Raw genomic sequence first — 21,499 nt, forward strand, 5'->3', positions numbered from 1 at the left:
GTATCCTCGAACTCATTCAATTCAACATATTAACATTGCATGCAACTATTTTCATATTGGGAAAGTATTAGAATATATCAATGACATTATTGGGAATTATCTTATAATCAACAGATAGATAATCAACACAAATATCATCATTGTGAGAATAACATCTGTGGCATATTAATTAGTAATCAAGCTCAGTCAATATTTGTATTTTAAATTTTAATATTTTATCATCTTCCTTATTTAAATTTTTTATATTCAATGTTGTTATTCATTTGGAAGTTTGGTAGTCATTCTGATCGAGTCATTTGGAAGTTTCCAGCAAATAGGTGTTTTATTTTATGGTCAATTATATTCCAATTTACATGCGTGTCTACTTGGAAAAATAGAAACTCCTGTTATTTTGACCTTAGTCACTTAGCATAAAATTTTAAACAAAAATAATATTTAGAATAAAATATCAAAGATATTTTTAAATTTATGTAAATAATAGTGATTGTTTTATTGAAATGAAGTGATTACAGCAAATTATATTTTTATATATGAAAATTTTGTAAAAAAATCTCAATGAAAATGTAATATCCATCATTATTAATATACAAATATAATTAATCTTACTATATACATGTAAAAATTACTAGATTGTTAGTTATATTTACATGTGAAGTTCACCATTTATATGTTGCTTTACTATTAGTTGGTGATATCATATGTCAATAATGATGTGATATCACTATTATATGAAATTTTTACTCAAATTTTGAAAAAATTTGATTTATCTTACCATTATATAATTTATTTTACGACTTAAATTTATGACTTTTTTACATTGTCCATGATACATTAGTTACACGCAATACTTTTTTTTTCGATTTTACTCGAAATTAATCGTAAAATTTTATGTGAAATACTTTTGTAAAATTTTATTATCTTCCTATTGTTAGTTATGAAAAAAAAAATTAAAATTGTAATTAATAAGTGTCCCTTCTAATTTAGTTTTCTGACTCCACTACTGATTGGTAGATTTGTTTTAATGGGCTGGGAACCTTCTAAGAGAGGGTTTCTTAAGCTCACTACGGGTGGGGCAACCAACGGTAATTCAGGACAAACTTATACGAGAGGAATTATTAGGTATCATTCAAGTCAGTGGATTGCATGTGACAACAGAAAGCATTGGTTTATCTTGTAATATTGAGGTTGAATTATGGGTCGTGAGAGATGGTCTTAACCTTGCACTAAAGCGGAACAATGTTATCTGGAAGTTGAAATAGACGTTCCACTCTTGAAACTCTTTATCTTGAGAGATATAAGTGAGTATTATTAGTCTAACAATTTCATCTATTTGCTAATACCTCATGCAATGCCTTGAAGTGAGATCAACTAATCACATCTTTCGAGAAGCTAATACCTGTGCGGAGATTCTTGCAAAACAAGAAAACACCATTACAAAAGAAGTTATTAGAGATCATTCGGGTCAGTGAGTTAAAGGGTATAACAGACTAGTGATATGACAATTTTACCACTAAATTCTCATGTCCTTTTGTCTTAGAATTATATCTCAAATTTGTGTTTCAAATTTTTTAATCAATTCAATAAGAGAACGCATTCAAACAATTTAAAGTCTAAGGAAGTTTAAAAAAAAAAAAAAAGTTTTTGACATTCTAATTCTCATCAATCGGTAATAACAATTTATTCTCAATATATAATGAATCAAGGTCACAGAATAACATTGTATGCATTATACACTTAACATTATTGTCTCATCATGTGCCCATCATACCATGTAAGTTGATGTTGTGTTATCAATGGCGGATGGGTCGGACCGGTCCGTGTCTTCTACGAGTCGACTGGTTATTGAATCCTCGATGTGTGCTTGCAAAAAGGGTCCAAAGGAGAAGATAATCCCCCAACGGATACTCCGATGATCAAGTTAGATTGGGCAGACAGTAAATGGTTTTTTGATAGAAAGAAGAAGGGGATGAAGAACTTAACCTTTAACATCTTTCGAAAGCTTTCTTATATCCTTTGTTTATCATTTTCTTATCCGTTCCAAGCTGTCTTGTTGGCCGAAAGTCTATGGCCTAGTTAACATCGTTCATGGTAATTTTGTATACTCCGGCATGAGGGGTCTTACTGCATTTAATGCTTTAGTGGCCTTATTAAATGGTTGATGTGTATGTGTAATAATTTTGCAAGATCTTTGTCTACTTACGTAGTTAATTCCTTACATGACAAGTGTTTGGATGCTATTTGGTCTTGGCCCACCATTGTCTTCTCAAAGTTATTGGGCTTTAATACTTGGGCCGTGAGCTAGGCCCTCCTGAGCCATAGGCTGGGTCCCCTTTGAGTGCCCATAAGTATCATAAGTTATTTTCGTTACGTACATGATTGGGTAGTTTTATTTTCACATATTATTTTAATTCAGATTTCAACAAGTGAAACAAAACTATACGGTTCAAAAATCAATTTCTTAATGAAAAAAACTCATGGTTGGATTGTACTTTTTGTTTAGAAGTAAATATTTGAAATTGAACCATATTTTCCTTTCATAAGTTGATTTCAAATCATATAATTTTATATGGTAGTTGATACTCAAATAAAAATTAATGTGTGGACTGAGCAAAAGAGTACGTGGAAATAGAACCACCAACGCATGGACTAATTTGGTTGTGTGTTGAATTTCCACATAAAGTGATTTGTAAATAAAAAAAAAAATCATATAAAAAGTCAAAAAATGATGTGACAATAACATTTTGAAAATAACACAAATCTATCATGTTATTGTGTACGATTTTTTTTGTACAATTTTCTGTTTACATATATTATTTTTCACACCTTTCTCAGGGTGCAAGTTGTCAATATTTTGAAGTTTAAGGGTTAAGTAAAAACTTCCAAAACTTTATGGTGGTTTTATGTAATTATTATTCCTTACTTTGATCTTTGATAGTAGAAAAATGAGTCTGGATCCTCTGCCATTGTTTACTGCGTCCATCCCAGCCGTGTTCCAAAACGACGTCGTTTTGGTTTTTGTCCTTTTTCCTGTCTGCCTCTTTTCTTTTCTCTCTCAGGCTGATAACCCTAACCGACGGAGCAAGAACAACGGCGGAGCCGAGGCGACGGCGAGGAAAGGCGACGGCGGCGGTAATGGATCCTCAACTTGCTCCTCCTTGAAATTTCCAGCTGCCCCCACACCACACACTCTCTCTACCCAAGCCCCACCCAAGAACTAGAGAGAGAGAGAGAGAGAGAGAGAGAGAGACAGGGAGAGAGAGAGATTCAAAGCAGGATTGATTCAAAGTTTATCGAGTTAAATTTCAACTCTTTCTATTCAATTCCATCAGTTACTGCGATTTTTCTTCCACACAATTATTCTATGTTCTTTGGAGCAAAACCATTTTTGTTTTAGATTTCTGGGTTCTTTTTTAATCTTGTGTTTCCATTGTTGTGGTGCTAGTTCTATCTCTGCAACGATAAAAGGGGTGATTTCTGGGGAACAGACGAGAGAGAGAGAGAGAGAGATTATGTGTTTTTGTGAAGCTACATGCGTATATTTCTCTCCTTATATTGAATTGGGTTTTTGGCATTTGTTTGTTTTGAGCTGAAACGTTGTATATAAACATGATTTCCAATATATATTTTTTGTTTCTCTTAACTTTCTTAGCAACCAAACAGATGATTACCAAGATGTCTTACCTGCAACTTCATAAATATAAATTCATCGCGCCATTCATGTTATTTCACTGTTCAAACGTGTACCCAAAAAGTAACAAATACAAAAGACTAAAAATTTATTTAGATTATTATGCCTTTACAAAAGTAATGATTTCACATGAACATATTTTCACTTAGTGCTAATTGGTTATGGCAAATCTTGCTGGGTAAGCTTAATTTCCAAAATTTGGAGGTCCTATTGTAACCACTGCTGATTCTTAAATGTTATGTGCACTATTAGTTTTTCTACTCTGTTGCATATATCATAAATCATAATATTTATTGTTTTATAAGATGTTATTTCTGAACTTATTAGTCTCTGGGTGGGTGGCTACTTGGAGTTTATATATAGGGGCGGGAAGCCGCTATTCTTCATCCTATCTTCCTCGGGGGCATAATGACATTACAGAAGTTCCAACAGAGAGTCCCTTACTGTTTTGTGTAGAAAGACCGTATTGGAATTAGTTTCTTTTATGAATATTGCATAAAATTATCTCCTTGTTTAACAAATAAGTTAGTGCATATTCTTTAGAACACACATATGACAAGAAGGTTGCTAATTTAAGAAAAAAATTACAATGCAGTGATGGCTATTTTGTGTGGAAGATCTTTTGATGGTGTAGACCCCTCTATTGTTGGTTCTGGGGTTGTATTGATCCTTCCTTGAACCAATTTTTTGGAATTTGTAGAGAATTTTGAGTAGCTTTTTTTGATATATAGGTGTTTTGAACAGTTTGATTTCAATATACTTCCTACTTGTCCAAAAAAAAAAGAAAAGAAAAGCCAAGGTGTTATTTTCATTGACCCTGAAATAATTACTGTGCAAGCAAATATATTCTCAATTGCAAGGTTCCCAGTAAAAATCATTATTTTGGTTAGTTGTGGGAATCTCTGGTCACATTTTGCAAAATTGGGATAAGTTTTACTCTAGAGACATCCTTGAAGTCCTCATATATGTTTGCACGTCTGCATACAATTTCTTCTTTTACTATTGTTTTGTGTTACACAATATATTTTGTTTATCCATTCATTGTTTACAATTGAATTTGTTCCGTTTCATGGGAATTATTTGAAGGTATTCCCATATTGTAGAATTATGTGAATGCTTATGGCCTGGTTCATATGTTATTCACATCCCCTAAATTTCATTTAATTCTCACTGCTGATGTTCTATCAGAGTAAGTGATGGCCGAAGTCATTCTAGGGATGCCAGGACCATGGGCTGATGATAATTATGAAGCATCTGATCATTATACGACAAAAATTGGTGGAGTTCCTGTAAGTTACTGCATGTGATGTGGTGGCATGTAATAATATTATTGGAAGATGTGGTAGCATGTAGTAATGTTATTGGAAGATATGCTTTGCTTAATTTTAAGGTGTAAAATCTCTTCTTGACAGGACTGGCCAATTCCAAATACTGCCATAAGACCTGATCTGCTTTTGTGCATTGCATGTGGAAGCAATCTCTGTCTTGTTTCACAGGTTTCAGATACATGCGATTTTTCTTGTTGAACATCTATCATTTGGAATGAGGGTTAGATGAAACTAATTTTCTTACTGACCTTTCTAATTTTCTGTCTCACATACACATGTACACACAATTTGGCCTTAGGTCTATGCTCCAGTTTCGAGCAAAACTTTGAAGACTGAAGAACGTGCAATCTATGTTTTTGGTTGTGTAATGCCAAAATGTGGGAGCTCTCCCATGAGGTCTTCTTTAAATTTCTCATTTAATCTTAAGAAGATTACGTTTCACACTATGTGGTTTGCCCCCAAATCACATGCCCCCTATAGCTCAATTTAACTCTTTATGGTTTTAGATTGATATGTAAATTTATTAATGAATTTTTTAAAAAGTCAATATTGTGCTGAATACTCAACCAAACATAGCCTAAGAAGCACCATGATCGTCCTACATCACAAACTAAGAAGCACCGACACTCCAAGATGTGTGCTGTGTTCGTGTCTAATATGGTGGGGACATGCATGTCCACATGCCTGACACGCTATGCGGCGTGTCAATTTTTAAAATTATTAATTTTTTTGTAGGACATGTTGGAGACATTTCATGGACACGTGCCTTGTGTTTGAACATGCTTCGGGTCATCTTTGTAAGTTTTAAATAATTTTAGAAAGCTGATTTGAGTTCAAAGTAAAACATATGGCAATAAAGAGGGGAAAAGTATAAAAAATGTACACCCACATATATTGATGCCTCTCATATCTATGTATCATGAATTTATATTCGCACACATAGTGGATAAAATATATATTTTTGCAGTATCCTCACAGTGTCCATATCCTAATTTTTTGAGAATCATTGTCTCCCGTGTCCGTGTTGTGCTTCTTAGATCACAAATATTCATTAAAAGAGTTTGTTTGGATAACATGACACTTACAGTTGACAAAACCACATTATTTTCAATATTCATTATGTGCAGTGTGCATACCTCCACTTTTTGGGGATTTCTTGATTGAGTTTGTAAAGAACGTGAGAGGGCGGATGCAATGGTATGCAATAGTGATGGTTGGTGGTAGGCTAAGAAGCATGAACATGGATATGTAACACAACACGGATACGACACGGACATAACGACATGTTAAATTGTTTTGTTTAGACTTATAATTAGTTTCACATGTGTTCAATTGATAGACACGTGTGTTTATGTGATTGACACGTCTGTCCTCCAAGTGTCCAAAGAGTGTCTGGGTCTTTAAAAAAAATTTAAAAATAGGACACGTTTTGAAAAGTGACGGACACGTGTTCTAAGAGTGTCCAAAGAGTGTCGGTGTCCAACATAGACACGACACGGGTACGTTACTTTCTTAGAAGTGTCTGTGCTTCTTATTTGAGGCAAAGTCGGGAGTGGTGGGGGTGGGTGGCGAATGCTGAAGGAGGAAAGTGATGAGGAAGAAGAAACAGAAAGAGACTTGAAAAAAATGTGAGCATGGTAGGAAGTCTGCCATGGGCCATGACCGTGTGGTGAGGAAGGAATGAGGATAGAGAAAAGGAGAGGGAAAGGAAAAATAGAAAAAGAAGGCTTTTGAGAGCATTCAAGTCATTTTGATGGAATACAATTGAATTTTAAGAATAAAAAATAGAATTGTGGTGTGTGAAAACCCCAGACAGTTAATTTACATTTTAGTCATAACCACAAAGGGGTTAACTGACTTTTGGGCTATAGGGGATTATGCATTTTTATGACAAATTACATGGGGTAAACTGTGATTTCCCTTTAATCTTTTATCAATTAAATGTAAAGTGCTTTTCAGGACCATAAATGATAAATTTAATACTTTTTTATGGTGTTACTCTGGTTACATATGCAGTTGGCGAGCTCTTCGTGTTCAGAAATCTTTCAGTGTTGAGGAGTCAAATATAATCTGTCATGAAGTGGTACCTAAAGCTACATCTTCCCTTTCAGATTCAACCAGTGATTGGCGGGAGGATTTATGGACATTCGACTCTAGAGAAGATGATGGAAATGATGATGACATAGATCTAGAAGAGTTGGGTATGGCATTTTCTGAAGCTGCAAGCTTGACTTATCTTCCAAAGAAACAAAATAACAATTGTTATCCCAAGTCTAACGTGGAGCCTTTGCCTGTAAGCAATACAACAAGAGTACACAATAATAAAACACCAGGTATAATGCGTTTTCTGAAAGGAACTTTTAACATAATTTTGCCATCATCGATAGTGTGCTTAGTTTATAAAAGTATGTTGTCTTTAACTATAGTGGTTCTTATGAATTTGTTAGCCATGATTGTAGTCGTTTGAATGTGTCATGATAATACGCCTTTTATGCTCAGTGCTGGTTATGACTGGCTTCTGTTCATTTAAGATAGATAGAAATCAAAGCCTTAAATTGGTTTTCAAATGCAGATTTAAAAAAAAGAAGACATAGAGAGCATAAAATGTTGAAAGAGAAGTTATTTCTGATATGCCCTCATGATATGGTTTAGTAAATTCATGATATGATTGGGTTATTAGCTTTCTCACATGAAAGGACATGTAGAAAGTGTCTTTATCAAGGAAATTTGTGGCATAAAATCTTGTATACTTTGTGCTTTGATTATTTCCATGGTTTAGAGGTCGTGACCTAGCTTGATGGCAAGTGCTATTCACCCCTAGCCTTGTGGTGCGGGCTCGAGCAACAAAGTGAGGGGAAAACTGCCTACCTGCTACCTCTCCTAGACCTAGAAGTGGGAGTCTTGTACACCAGGTATGACCTTCATTATTTCCAAGGCTTGAATAACGGTGACACCATTTATGTGTGTCTAGAAATTCTCTTAGCATTTAATGTGCGCTAGAGAGCAATAGGTTCATGAGGGAAGAGAAGTCCATGGATTGGTTTTTTATTCAAGTGACCCACGCATTATGTGAATTTTTATTCTTACCTAATTCAGATACAAATGATCTGCTGTAAACTTAGTAGATTACCTGAAAAGGTTTTTGCTGGAAATTTGTGTTAATGTATATAATAAGATAGTGGCATGTATATAATATGATAGTGGTGTTGGTGGCAGATAGTGGCATGTATAGAATATGATAGTGGTGTTGGTGGCAGATAGTGGCATGTATATAATATGATAGTGGTAATATATAATATGTAAGTGGCATATAATGGGTTATAATGATGTTTGTAATATCTCCTATATAAGGAGTGTCATTTGGTCTTGTAAGATAAGAAGTTTTGAATATAACAGAAATATATTCCTTCTTCCTCATATTTTCGGAGTTCTTCTTCCTCATATTTTCTAAGTTGGTATCAGAGCAACAAAAAACACAGCAGCCCTAAAACCGTCATAGCCATGTCGGAAGTCACGTCCGAAACCACTTCAACCCCTGCCGCTGCCATTCCGGTGAAAACTTCCAACTCTCACTCTGTCCAAATCACCACCATCCGCCTAAATGGTGATAATTTTCTCCGCTGGTCACAATCTGTCCGGATGTATATCCGTGGGCAAGGAAAGATCGGTTACATCACTGGTGACAAGAAGGCTCCTGCTGTTAATGATCCGCTGTTCGACAGTTGGGACGCTGAAAACTCCATGGTTATGACATGGTTGGTCAATTCCATGGAGGAGGATATAAGCTCTAATTACATGTGCTATACTACTGCACAAGAGTTGTGGGATAATGTTAGTCAGATGTATTCTGACCTAGGAAATCAATCTCAAGTTTTCGAATTAACTTTGAAGTTGGGAGAGATTCGTCGAGGAGATGATTCCGTCACCAAATATTTCAATTCGTTGAAAAGGTTGTGGCAGGATCTTGACATCTTCAACACATACGAATGGAAATCGGTTGACGACTGCAACCACCACAAGAAAACTGTGGAAGACAGCCGTATTTACAAGTTTCTTGCCGGCCTCAACATTGAGTTCGATGAAGTGCGAGGAAGAATTATTGGCAGACCTCCTCTCCCATCCATTGGCGAAGTATTTGCCGAAGTCAGAAGGGAAGAGAGCCGAAGGAGCGTCATGCTTAAGAAAAAAGGTACTGGTGAATCAATTGAAATTTCTGCTTTAATTAGCGATGCTGCGGCCAACAAGGCTGCAAATTACCAGCGCAGGTTTGATGATAAGCCACGGGTCTGGTGTGATTTTTGCAACAAGCCTCGCTATACACGCGAAACGTGTTGGAAGATCCATGGCAAACCTGTCAACTGGAAAAGCAGCAAACAAGGAGAGAAGAATCGTGGCTTTCCTACCGCTAATGAAGCCGATTCAGGTCCCTTCAACAAAGAGCAGATTGATCAACTCTTAAAGCTGATAAAATCCAACTCCTTATCCGGTACTCCTAGTGTTTTGTTGGCACAAACAGGTAGAAATCCTAAAGCCTTCTCTTGCCTAAACTTCTCTCCGTGGATCATAGATTCCGGTGTCTCCGATCACATGACTAGTTTTTCCCATTTATTTAGTACCTATTTCCCTTGTTCTGGTCATGACAAAATCAGAATAGCCGATGGTAGTTTTTCACCTATTGCAGGAAAATGATTTATTAAACTAACTGAGAAAATTAATCTCAATGCTGTTCTTCACGTCCCCAACTTAGACTGTAACCTTTTGTCTGTCAGTAAACTATCTAAGGATTCTAATTGTCGTGTTACATTTTTTGAATCCCATTGTGAATTTTAGGACCAGAACTCGGGGATGATGATTGGGCGTGCTAGGATGCTTGAAGGTCTTTACTACTTTGATGAAGTACCTGTTAGTAATAAAAAAGCTCAGAGCTTTAATAGTACTAGTTCAATCTCTGTTCGAGAAAAAATAATGCTATGGCACTATAGGCTAGGACATCCTAGTTTTCTTTATCTGAAACATTTATTTCCAGAATTATTTAAAGGGATTGATTGTTCTTCTTTTCATTGTGAAAGTTGCATTTTTGCAAAATTTCATCGCTCTACTTATTTGCCAAAACCTTACCAGGCTTCCAAACCTTTTTATTTGATTCATAGTGATGTTTGGGGCCCTTCTAAAATCACTACTCTTTCTGGTAAAAGATGATTTGTTACATTTATTGATGACCATACCCGTTTATGTTGGATTTATGTGATGAATAAAAAATCTGACGTGAAAAATTTATTCACAAATTTTTACAATATGATTGAAAACCAATTTCAAACCAAAATTGGTATTTTACATTCTGATAATGGAACAGAATATTTCAATGAGCAGTTGGGTGAGTTTTTGGAAAAAAAAGAGATTTTTCATCAATCTACATGTCGGGATACCCCTCAACAAAATGGCATTGCAGAACGAAAAAATAAACATTTACTTGAAGTAGCACGTGCTATAATGTTTTACATGCATGTTCCTAAATATTTATGGGGTGAAGCAATTTTAACAGCCTCTTATTTGATAAACAGGATGCCTACAAAGGTGTTAACATACAAAACACCTTTTGATTGTCTCAAAACTTTTTTTCCTGACACGAGGTTGTTTTCTGATTTACCCGCCAAAGTTTTTGGATGTACTGCCTATGTTCATGTTCCCAGTCAATTTCGTTCAAAACTTGACCCCCGTGCTATAAAATGTGTTTTTTTGGGTTATTCCTCAAACAAAAAGGGGTATAAGTGTTTCGATCCTCAAACCAAGAAATTTCATGTGAGTATGGATGTGTCATTTGTGGAAACAAAATCCTATTTCCCTAACACTTCTCTTCAGGGGGAAACAAGTGGAGTAGAAGACCATTTTTGGGATATTTCTATCCCGCTCCCCAATGTCATTTATCCTACACAAAAACCACATCTGTCTGATAATGATCACTTAGGAGAACCAAGTTCTATGGTGCCTAGTCAAGAAGATTCTTGTTTAGGGGGAGAAGTACTACAAAATGATCTAAATTCTGAGCTTCAGGTTTATACTAGGAAGCGATTTCATCTGAGGAATAATGACCCGAATGTCCATCCTAATGACCCGAATGTCCACCCGAGTTCTGGCATCGAAATTTTAGGTAATCCTATTCCTTCTATTTCCGACTTTGATGTTCCTATAGCAATTAGGAAAGGTGTCCGAAATTGCATTAAACATCCTATTGCAAATTACCTCTCCTATCAAAGACTGTCTAAAAACCATAGAGCTTTCACATCTAGGATTTCACACTTGTTTGTTCCAAGGAATATACAGGAAGCATTGGATGATCCGAATTGGAAATTAGCAGTCATGGAGGAGATGAATGCTTTAAGGAGAAGTGGTACTTAGGAGATAGTTGATTTACCCAAAGACAAGAAAACAGTTGGGTGTAAATGGGTGTTTACGGTAAAATGTAACGCAGATGGAAGCGTTGAGAGATACAAGGCGAGACTGGTGGCTAAAGGCTTCACTCAAACTTATGGGATCGACTATCAGGAGACGTTTGCTCCTGTTGCTAAAATAAATTCCATCAGAGTACTGTTATCTCTTGCAGTAAATTCAGATTGGCCTCTACATCAACTTGACATTAAAAATGCATTTCTCAATGGTGATCTTGAAGAGGAGGTGTTCATAAGCCTACCGCCGGGATTTGAGCAGAGACTTGGAAGCGACAGAGTATGCAGATTGAACAAGTCATTATACGGACTCAAACAATCACCAAGAGCGTGGTTTGAACGCTTTGGGAAGGCAGTTATCAGTTGTGGCTTCTCGCAGAGTCAAGCAGATCACACAATATTTTATAAACATTCAAAAGACAGTAAAATTGCAATTTTGATTGTTTATGTTGATGACATCATTTTAACTGGTAATGATGAAGCAGAGTTAGGAGCCCTCAAAGAGAAACTCGCAAAAGAATTTCACATTAAGGATCTGGGAGCCCTCAAGTATTTCCTCGGAATGGAATTTGCAAGATCCAAGGAAGGTATATTCGTTAATCAGAGAAAATATGTTCTTGATCTCCTTGGAGAAACAGGTATGCTTGGTTGTAAGATGGTGGAGACTCCGATCGAGCCTAACTTGAAGTTACAAGCTGCTAAGGTTGAAGAAGTCAAAGAGAGGGAACAATATCAGCGACTTGTAGGGAAATTGATTTACTTGTCTCATACGCGGCCTGATATTGCCTTTGCAGTCAGCATGGTAAGTCAGTTCATGCACTCACCAGGGGCAGAGCACTTTGAGGCCGTTTATAAGATCTTAAGATATTTGAAAGGAAATCCAGGGAGAGGCTTACTGTTCAAGAAACATGGACATCTTCAAGTTGAAGTATACACAGATGCAGACTGGGCAGGAAGTGTTACAGACAGGAGATCAACATCCGGATACTGCTCCTTTGTAGGTGGGAACCTAGTTACATGGCGGAGTAAAAAACAGAATGTGGTAGCTAGAAGTAGTGCAGAAGCAGAGTTCAGAGCTGTTGCCCATGGAATCTGTGAAGTAATGTGGATTAAAAGAATTCTTGAAGAATTAAAGCTTTCTCACCCAACACCTATGAAGGTCTATTGTGACAACAAAGCAGCTATATCTATAGCTCATAATCCAGTTCTACATGATCGCACAAAACATATAGAAGTGGATAAACATTTCATCAAGGAGAAAATCAATGCTGGCATAATCTGTATGACCTACCTTCCAACAGGTGAACAATTAGCTGATGTGCTAACGAAAGGACTATACAAGAAGCAATTTGATAAGCTGACTAGCAAGCTGGCTATGGAAGATATCTTCAAACCAGCTTGAGGGGGAGTGCTGGAAATTTGTGTTAATGTATATAATAAGATAGTGGCATGTATATAATATGATAGTGGTGTTGGTGGCAGATAGTGGCATGTATAGAATATGATAGTGGTGTTGGTGGCAGATAGTGGCATGTATATAATATGATAGTGGTAGATAGTGGTAATCTCTGTTATCAGAATCTTACGATTCGCGATTCGATTCACGATTCGATTCACAATTTTTGCAAAATCGATACGAATCTATAAGTGAATCTCTTTTTTATCAAAATCTTACGATTCGCGATTCGATTCACGATTCGATTCAAATTTTTTGCAAAATCGATACGAATCTATGGGTGAATCTATTTTGGAAGTAAATCTCTAGTGAATCGCACGATTCACAATCGATTTACGATTCAATTCACTTTTTATGATTCATGTAATTTTTTAAATTATTGTGTCCGGCATATTTTCGACTATTTTTTTTTCCATGTTTTTAGTGAAAATGACATAATACAACTTTTAATAGCGTTTAATACTAAAATAACCAACATATATACATAATTTGTTGTTATTTTAGTGATCATGAAATTTTTAATAGAATCCAATCAGATTCAGTCAGACCCAACATATTTTTAACCTTTCTTCTCATTTTTTTTCCCTTTAAAAATTCATAATATATCTTCTAAAGATGTGTAAGATTAAAGTTACAATATGAATTATCTATTACTATTTTATTAAATTGAATATAATTGAATATTACATATGTGAGGTCTGTTATACCTTTGAAAATGTTTTAGGCTTTAAAATAAAATATTCTAAATAATTCTTTCTTATTATTTGCTCACTGTTACTTAGAAAAGTACGTATGCTTATTGTCCAAATATCAATATCGTTATTAATTATTGTTATTTTGGAAATTGATAATTTGTCTATTTGGTTATTATCTTTATTAAGAATGGCTGATAAAAAATATCTAAAAAGAAAAAAAGTAAGATAGTGATCTTAAGTAAGATAGTGATCTTACATAAGAATCTTTGTTAACTTCTTACCTATTAAACTATGTGATTATCACGCAAAATAACATTTTCATTGATTTAAGTCTAAATATTTCATATTCATAAGATATATTTAACATCTAAATGTGTAAATATATATTTTTAAGTAATTTTAAAAAAGTGACCGAATCTTTACGATTCACGATTCGATTCGATTCGTGATTCGGTACAAGATCATTTCGATTCACGATACGAATCTCGATTTGACAACTATGGTGGTAATATATAATATGTAAGTGGCATATAATGGGTTATAATGATGTTTGTAATATCTCCTATATAAGGAGTGTCATTTGGTCTTGTAAGATAAGAAGTTTTGAATATAACAGAAATATATCCCTTCTTCCTCATATTTTCGGAGTTCTTCTTCCTCATATTTTCTAAGTGTTTTTGTCATTTCCATTTTATGTAAAAATTATTTGATTTCCTGATTGTTTTGACTCAACATCTAATTATTGCAATGGGGTGCTTCTATGTGTGATGTTTTGAAATGGTTATGTCTGGTTCATGTGTTTGTTGCTTCTAGTGTTGCCTTGCTTCTACATATACACCCAGGAAGAGGCATCCTCAAGGGAAGTTACTTCTATTTGTTCGAGTTATACCTCGCTCTCCATCAAGGAAAAGCAAAATGATCTTGATGTTCATGCACATGAGGAAACATGGGAAGAGGAGGGTTATGAATATGATAGAGCTTTGAATGCTGACAGGACTTACCTCAAGTTCAAGAAACGAATGGATGCATACCCAGAGCAATGTTTCAGGTATTGAATCCCTTGAAAACCAGTCCTTATTAACAAATCTTATATCATTGGTACTATTTGGTAAGTCCTCGAACACTTGCCTCTTCAAGTGTTGCATTGGATAATCCCAGTTGCTTCTGATTCATCTGGTGTAATGGTTAAAGCAACTTCCATGATTCTCATGCTTTACTTGCCAGGAGATGACCTAAACTAGAGACAATTGTATATGCTTGTGTTGGTGGACCTTGTAAATATTTCCAAAAATTTGAAATTTCTTAGAGCCAATAAGTTGAACCAAAAAGTTATGCTGGTTTGTCATCTGGTTCTTGTCTTCAACGTCTAGAGAAAGAGCTAAGAGGTTTTTCGATAAAGGTTAAATTACTAATGAGAAGTTTTAGTGCTAAACCTTAAGTCTTAAGTTTTGAAAATAAAGAATTTGATTGTTGATTTATTCATAAGATTAGAACTTAAAATCCATCTTCCATGAAGCGTATTTAGGACTCGGTGATAAGTCAAATCTCTATAAATCAAACATTTTAGGCTTTGGCATCTAAGTTATCAAATGCACCTCATATAAGATTCACTGAAATTTTTATGCTTATGCACTTAACATGATTATCAACCAACAGGTTGACATCATGACAACTTAGAGACTTGAGGCTTTAATATGAAGGTTGAGGGACCAATTGGATACTGCTTTGGTGCAAGGTTTAGCTTATTTTCTTTATGTTTTGTAGTTTTTTTTTTTCCCTTTCTCTTCTCCTTTGGCAAGGGGTTGATCTTGTTGATTTCTCCACTTAATGGGGAATTTTGTTTTTTTTTTAAAGATGAGCTTCCAAAATGAAGCATAACAGATGTTTTTTGGGGTGGTGCTTGGAGTGATGTCTTTGGGGAAATTGAGGGCGGTTGCTTCTTTCTTTTGTATTTTTTTCTTCTTTCTTTTCTTGTGTTATTTGATTGTACAAGAGTGGGGCTCCTGTTGGTATGCTCTCTCATACAATTTTCTTTGTTGTTGACAAAAAATAAAAAAAGAACTTCCAAAATCTGATTGGCTAGTGGATTTTCAATTTTAAGTCAGTATAAATTATCGAATGCACTTGGTATAAGATCAACTAAATTTTTTAGACTTCAGAACTTAAAAGATTATCAACCAACACCTTCAAATCAAGTCAATCAGGGAACTTGAGATTAGGACATCAAGGTTGAGGGGCCATGTCATGCTCAGTTCTTTTATTTTATTTTTATAGAAAATTGTATTTGTTCCATTTTCCATCCCAGGGTTTGAAGGTGTTGAAAAGTCAAAGTGGTTTGCCACATGGGGGTCTAAGAGTTTGGGTCGGTCCATAGTGGTTCTGACAATCTTATAGACCTACCTAGTCAACCAATCTATGTCAGTAGCGCCAGTTTCAACCAACAAACTTCCAATGCTAGTTCACCTGGTTGACCAAATGATCTATGAAGTCCATTTTTCATTGTCTCCTTGGTCTCATTGTCGTCCAAAGCTTTCTCATTGTCGTCGAAAGCTTTCTCATTGTCGATGAAACTCTTCCACAGCATTCTTGAATCTTCCAAGTTATGTTATGTATCTTGTCCAACACAAATATGGTGCCGGTGAAACTCTTCCATAGCAACTTCCATGCAAATGAAAATCTCCCATAGCATCCTTGCTTCCAAGTCTCTATGGCTAATGTGCTCTCTGAGAGGTAGTGGCTTAGGCTCTACCTAAGGTGCACATTGCATAGTAATGAAACCTTTTTTCGGCTTGTTTTCTTTATTGTTTGAAGTATTGGGTTGTGTTTGGAACATGGATTTGAGTAGGGATTTTGAAAGAGAAAGGAAAAGGAGAGAAAATAGAGGAAAAATTTAGCTTATATTTCATTCACATTTCCCTCACTTTTTTCTTTCCCTTTCCAAATTCCTACCCAAATCCATGATCCAAACATAGCCTTATGTGTTTTTCTTCATGTCGGTAGCTTGCTTGGTACAATTTCTTATTGTTGAACCAACGATTTTGGTTAAGCTTGCCTTGTAGGCTGAATGCTATTTTTAACATGTAATAACATCTGGTCATTTCCTAGTATCTTGATACACTGAAGGAAGAAAAGTAGTGAAAAAAGGAAAGTAAGAGAAAGAGAGAGTTGATAAAAAACTGAGAAACAAGATGCTTCCCATTGACTTCTTCTACTGCTTCATTTTATTTATTTGTTTTGCCTGCCCTTGGACAATCTTTTCATGCTATTTTGCACTCAGGTACTCATATGGTGGAAAGGCACTGTTTGCTACAGGAGGGGCTGGAGATCTGGGGACATGCAGGCTCTGTGGTGGGTCAAGGCATTACGAAATGCAGTTGATGTCCCCAGTGTTGTATTTTCTACAGGAAGAAGCTCGTGCTTGTCAGGAATATTCTTTGGAGAACTGGAACTGGATGACATTAATTGTATACACTTGTTCTGAGGTGGGTTTTTTTAACTATGTTGATGAATAAATAAATACAAAGCATGTTATATATAGTTGTTCACATGTAATTGTTTTCAATAGCAAATTGCTTTCTCTGAATTGATCTGATCGACCCTAAAAACTGCCTACTGCAAAACTTATATTTTGAGCACTCCTTAATTTTCTTAACAAGTGATATGATAGTTTTTATTCGAGACATCTGTGGGGCAGAGCAGATGGAATGAACAGTTGACTGGAAATTATTGAAGTTTTTTGTGAAATTCACCAAAAAGAAAAAAAAATTAAAATCTGTGATTAGTGGTTATGAATGGTAATGATTCATGAACCATTACTTGAAGTAATGTAAGAGAACCAAATAGCATAGACATGGACACACGACATGGATATGCCAACACGTTAATTTTAAAAAAATGTAGGATACGACACACTTGAGCTATGTTAAAATTTTAAATTTTTACAAATTTATTATGTCACATATAAATAATTTATTCAAAGATAATGAAAAATAGGTAACATAACACTAATTATATTTTTAAAAGTTCATATATTTCATAACTTGATCATCAACATATCATTCTCATAACAATTATAGAACATTATAATACACATGATGCGTTCATCTTGTAAATGTTTCAAAACATATTTTGAAGAGATTCATCACATAGGATGTGCTTGGAGGGTTCAGGAAGTGTCCGTAAATTGTCGGCTATTATGAATTTGATTTTTTAATTAAGATACATTGAAAAAGTATTGGACATAAAGAGTGTCGGTGTTCGACATGGGTGTTGGACACGACACGTTTCCTCCTCAGAAGTGTTGGTGCTTCTTAGCAAGAGAATAAAGAGGAGAGATAGTGTTTATGTTTATGTTTGTTTGGCTTTCAATTTTACGTGGTGACAAATAGATTATTTCATGTCTGTTGGTAGTTGTGTGGATGATTGTTTATGTTTGTTTGGCTTTATCAAACTGCTTATTTTGTTTTAAGCTAGATAACGATTCAGTTCTTGTTTTGATCAGAGCTGTTCCAAGTCCAATCAAGAGAACTTCGACTCTGAAGGCTGGATTGTAGCAGAGGAGGCTGTTATAGTACAATGCGAGTAAGTCAGTAGCATGAATTTTATCACATGTTTATTTTGTAATATATAGTTTTTGTGACATGAATCGTAGTACTGTTTTTGGTAATCATGAATTGAGTATGTTGGAGGTTGTGTTGATAATGATTTTGTTTCTAGTTTGATTACAGAAAATGAGATCAGAGGTTGTCCTTTCACATTTTTTTTTTTTTTTGGGGAGGGGGGGGGGGGGGGGGAGGAATTGAACTTTGGAGACTGATGGGTTATGTTTGGCTCATAGATTTGTGGAGGAATTTACCAAAGGAAAAGAAAGGAGGGAAAGGAAAATGATAGGAAATCAAGAAATAAATTTAGCTTTTTGGGTATGACTTATAAGTTGGCTTTTTTGTTTATTACAAAAATATGCGTAGAAAAATAAAGAGATGATGTGAACCAAAATAAGCCAATAAGGTGGCTTTTTTAGATGTCGATTCAAACGCAGTCTTAGTGTTGTCATACGAAGAGAAGATTAATGGGAAGATATTAGGACCTCAAGACCGGATGTGTAAATTTTGCATTTCACTCAGGCTAGGTTGTAGTTGGATCTTAGATTTGTGAAGGCTTAAATAAAGGGAAGGAAAAAGTGAATGAAACACAAGATATATATATATATATATATTTCATCTTTCCCTTCTCTCCACAAATCCTTCTCCAAAAACAGAGCATTACGACCTTAATGAGAGACAAATCTCAAGTTTATATTGTGTAGTTTTAGTAGCTAGAGAACAACACTAGTTTTGGCAAAGGTCATTCACTAAAATCAATTTTAATAGTTTCAATTTCATTTTCTTGCATTTTGTGCACAGTTTTCCCCCAGAGGAAAATTTGCACATTGCACTCCATCTCTGTTATGGCGATGGCATAATTACTCGAGTTACACTTAGCTTCAGTTCTCTTTTTTAGGTCTTGTTTGATTATCAATATGAATTTTGTGATCATAATTAAATGAGATTATGAATAGAATTAATACAACATAAGATAATGAATGAGATTAGTAATTTATCACAGAAGTAATTGTATTATGTTTGGGTTATCGTAGAATGTACTTTTTTAGTTTATTTATTTTTGATGCATGTGAAAAGGATATAAGAGGGTGATGAGTGAGTGGCAATTTTACTTGAAGAAACTGTTGGGAATGAGCTGTATTTTTGTTTTCTTTGAAAATGGTTAGTTGAGACCTCATGATTTATCAAAGACAAATCAAATCATTGGTTTGTTCTTATTTTTTAATCACCTGATCAACCGTTCAGATTAAAAACATGATTGACGGGTGTATTCAATTGGTACCTTTCATGAATGGGTAGGCCTTTCTAGATATATGTCTTTATGGGAAAAAAAACAGAGCTTCTATAATGTCTAAACACTTTCTGTATAAAAACTATTCACCATCTCTCTTCTCTCTCTCTATATCTATATCTATCTATACTATTATAAAGTGAACACCTCTTATGGTGTTCTGAAGCTTTACTCTCCTCATGCCATGTGGCACTGTTTTTTATTTTTTTAAAAAAAGTTAAACAAAGTAATGGGCAAGGCTTGAACTCATACCCAACCAAACAAACTAATTTTTTCAAAACGTAAATTATAAACACACAAATACAAAATTAAGAACATTGATTTTTTTTTTTTAAAACACACACACACACACACACACAAAATCAAGTAAACAAACAAACCAACTTTCAAAAACTGAATTTATACACACAAATAAACAGAAGCTCAAAAAAGTTATATAGGAAAAAAGCCCAAACTTTTAAAGTCTAAAAAATTGCACACATTTTTTTGCTTCGTAATTTAAAAAAATTGAATATAAAAATACAAAAGCACATGAAATAGAAAATAATACAAATCCAAAACATATGTAACAGTGGATTTTTTATTTTAAAACACACATAAACAAACAAATCAAATTTTTAAAAAATGAATTTATACACAAAAACAAACAGAAGCTTAAAAAGTGAAATAGAAAAACCCCAAACTATTTACGTCTAAATCTAAATAATTGCACACATTTTATGCTTTGCAATTTACCTTCCATTAGATATATTTTAACCATACGGAAATTGTGTTTGGGTAGCGAGAAAGAAAGGGGAAAAATCAAACACAACAACAATGAGAGCCGTAGTTCAGAGAGTTGCCTCTACAACGTTGAGGTCAATAAGAAAATCAACTATCTCTCACTCTCTCTCTCTCTAGAGTAGGGAGTGCTAAAGTGACAACCCAACAAATTAGGGTCGTTTGAATACCACTTCGTGACAACAAAACGAAAACAAAACAACGCCACAAAAACTGTGCCTTCAATGTGGGGTTTTAGGGGTCAAGACTTACACGTTAATGCGAAATTTGAGAGACTTGTCAATGATGATGGGTTTTTGTAGAAGTGAAGACAACGATACTTATCCAGAAGCACTCAATAAGCCAATGACCTCTCTCTCTCTCTACATCTAAACATATACCTAAATACAATGATCTCTCTCTCTCTTTCTCTCTCTCTCTCTACATATACATAAATACATATATATATATATATATATGTATATTTGTATGTAGGTATTTTCTTTCCCTTGGTTCTCACTCCTCTATGTGGTCGTCTCTTTGTTTCTAATAATGTTTTTGTCCCCTTGAGGTTTCAATTGTTTAAAACAAAATTCAAAGATGTTGAAACTGATTAGAACTATTGTGTAGTTTGGAAACATAGGGTAGTGGAATTGATTGGTTTGAATTTATCATATTTCCCTTAACTACAAATTGATATAAGTGTAAAAATAATATAATTATTTAAAAAGTTATGGTCATTTTAGGAAAAATAGAAAAAAAATTCTAAGCCAGGCTTCAGGACTCCAAAGTTCTTGTTGACTTTTAATAATAGTATAGATATATATGGTTTCTACAAACATAAGGATTTTGTGGAAGCTTGTCATGTTTACATATAAATGTGGAATACACAAAACAAAACAGGGGATTAAGAACAAGCACAAATTAATTAACTAAATTACAAAATTGATAGAATTTTTGTTAATCTCTTCACATAATCCTAAATTAATTTAAATACAAAATAGGATACGCAATCTAAAAAATTGATAATCGCAACAACTTTGTCCCCTCGTGATGTCCTCGTGGATTTACTAATGAAAGGGAGAGGAGTAATAGCTGTGTCGTCCTCGTGGATTTACTAATGAAAGGGAGAGGAGTAATAGCTGTGTCGGTGGCCGAATTTGATAGTATAATTCAATTTCAGATGATGATGATATTTCTGGTAAAGTAAGTACACACGAAGCAACATAAGATAAAGT

General features: G+C 34.7%; 1 protein-coding gene across 4 annotated transcripts in view; it reads left to right on the forward strand.

The window, feature by feature from the left end:
• The first annotated feature begins 2,948 nt into the window (after positions 1 to 2,948).
• The window catches only part of LOC114273354 (programmed cell death 2 C-terminal domain-containing protein), a 32,634-nt gene continuing 14,083 nt past the window's right edge, over positions 2,949 to 21,499 (forward strand). The window contains exons 1-9 of one of the 4 annotated variants that reach the window (XM_082889660.1): positions 3,055 to 3,294; positions 3,443 to 3,533; positions 4,877 to 4,977; positions 5,101 to 5,184; positions 5,315 to 5,412; positions 7,033 to 7,349; positions 14,424 to 14,658; positions 16,888 to 17,092; positions 18,112 to 18,191. In XM_082889660.1, the coding sequence (XP_082745786.1) occupies positions 4,885 to 4,977; positions 5,101 to 5,184; positions 5,315 to 5,412; positions 7,033 to 7,349; positions 14,424 to 14,658; positions 16,888 to 17,092; positions 18,112 to 18,191 (1,112 nt within the window). In that variant the 5' untranslated portion in view covers positions 3,055 to 3,294; positions 3,443 to 3,533; positions 4,877 to 4,884. Of the gene's footprint in view, positions 3,295 to 3,442; positions 3,534 to 4,876; positions 4,978 to 5,100; positions 5,185 to 5,314; positions 5,413 to 7,032; positions 7,350 to 14,423; positions 14,659 to 16,887; positions 17,093 to 18,111; positions 18,365 to 21,499 lie in introns of those variants that run through there. The other 3 variants (XM_028215121.2, XM_082889664.1, XM_082889653.1) reach the window with 3 other exon arrangements.

The sequence above is a fragment of the Camellia sinensis genome, chromosome 1, assembly GCF_055761805.1.
Source record: "Camellia sinensis isolate YWXY chromosome 1, ASM5576180v1, whole genome shotgun sequence".
NCBI classification, from domain to species: Eukaryota; Viridiplantae; Streptophyta; class Magnoliopsida; order Ericales; family Theaceae; genus Camellia; species Camellia sinensis.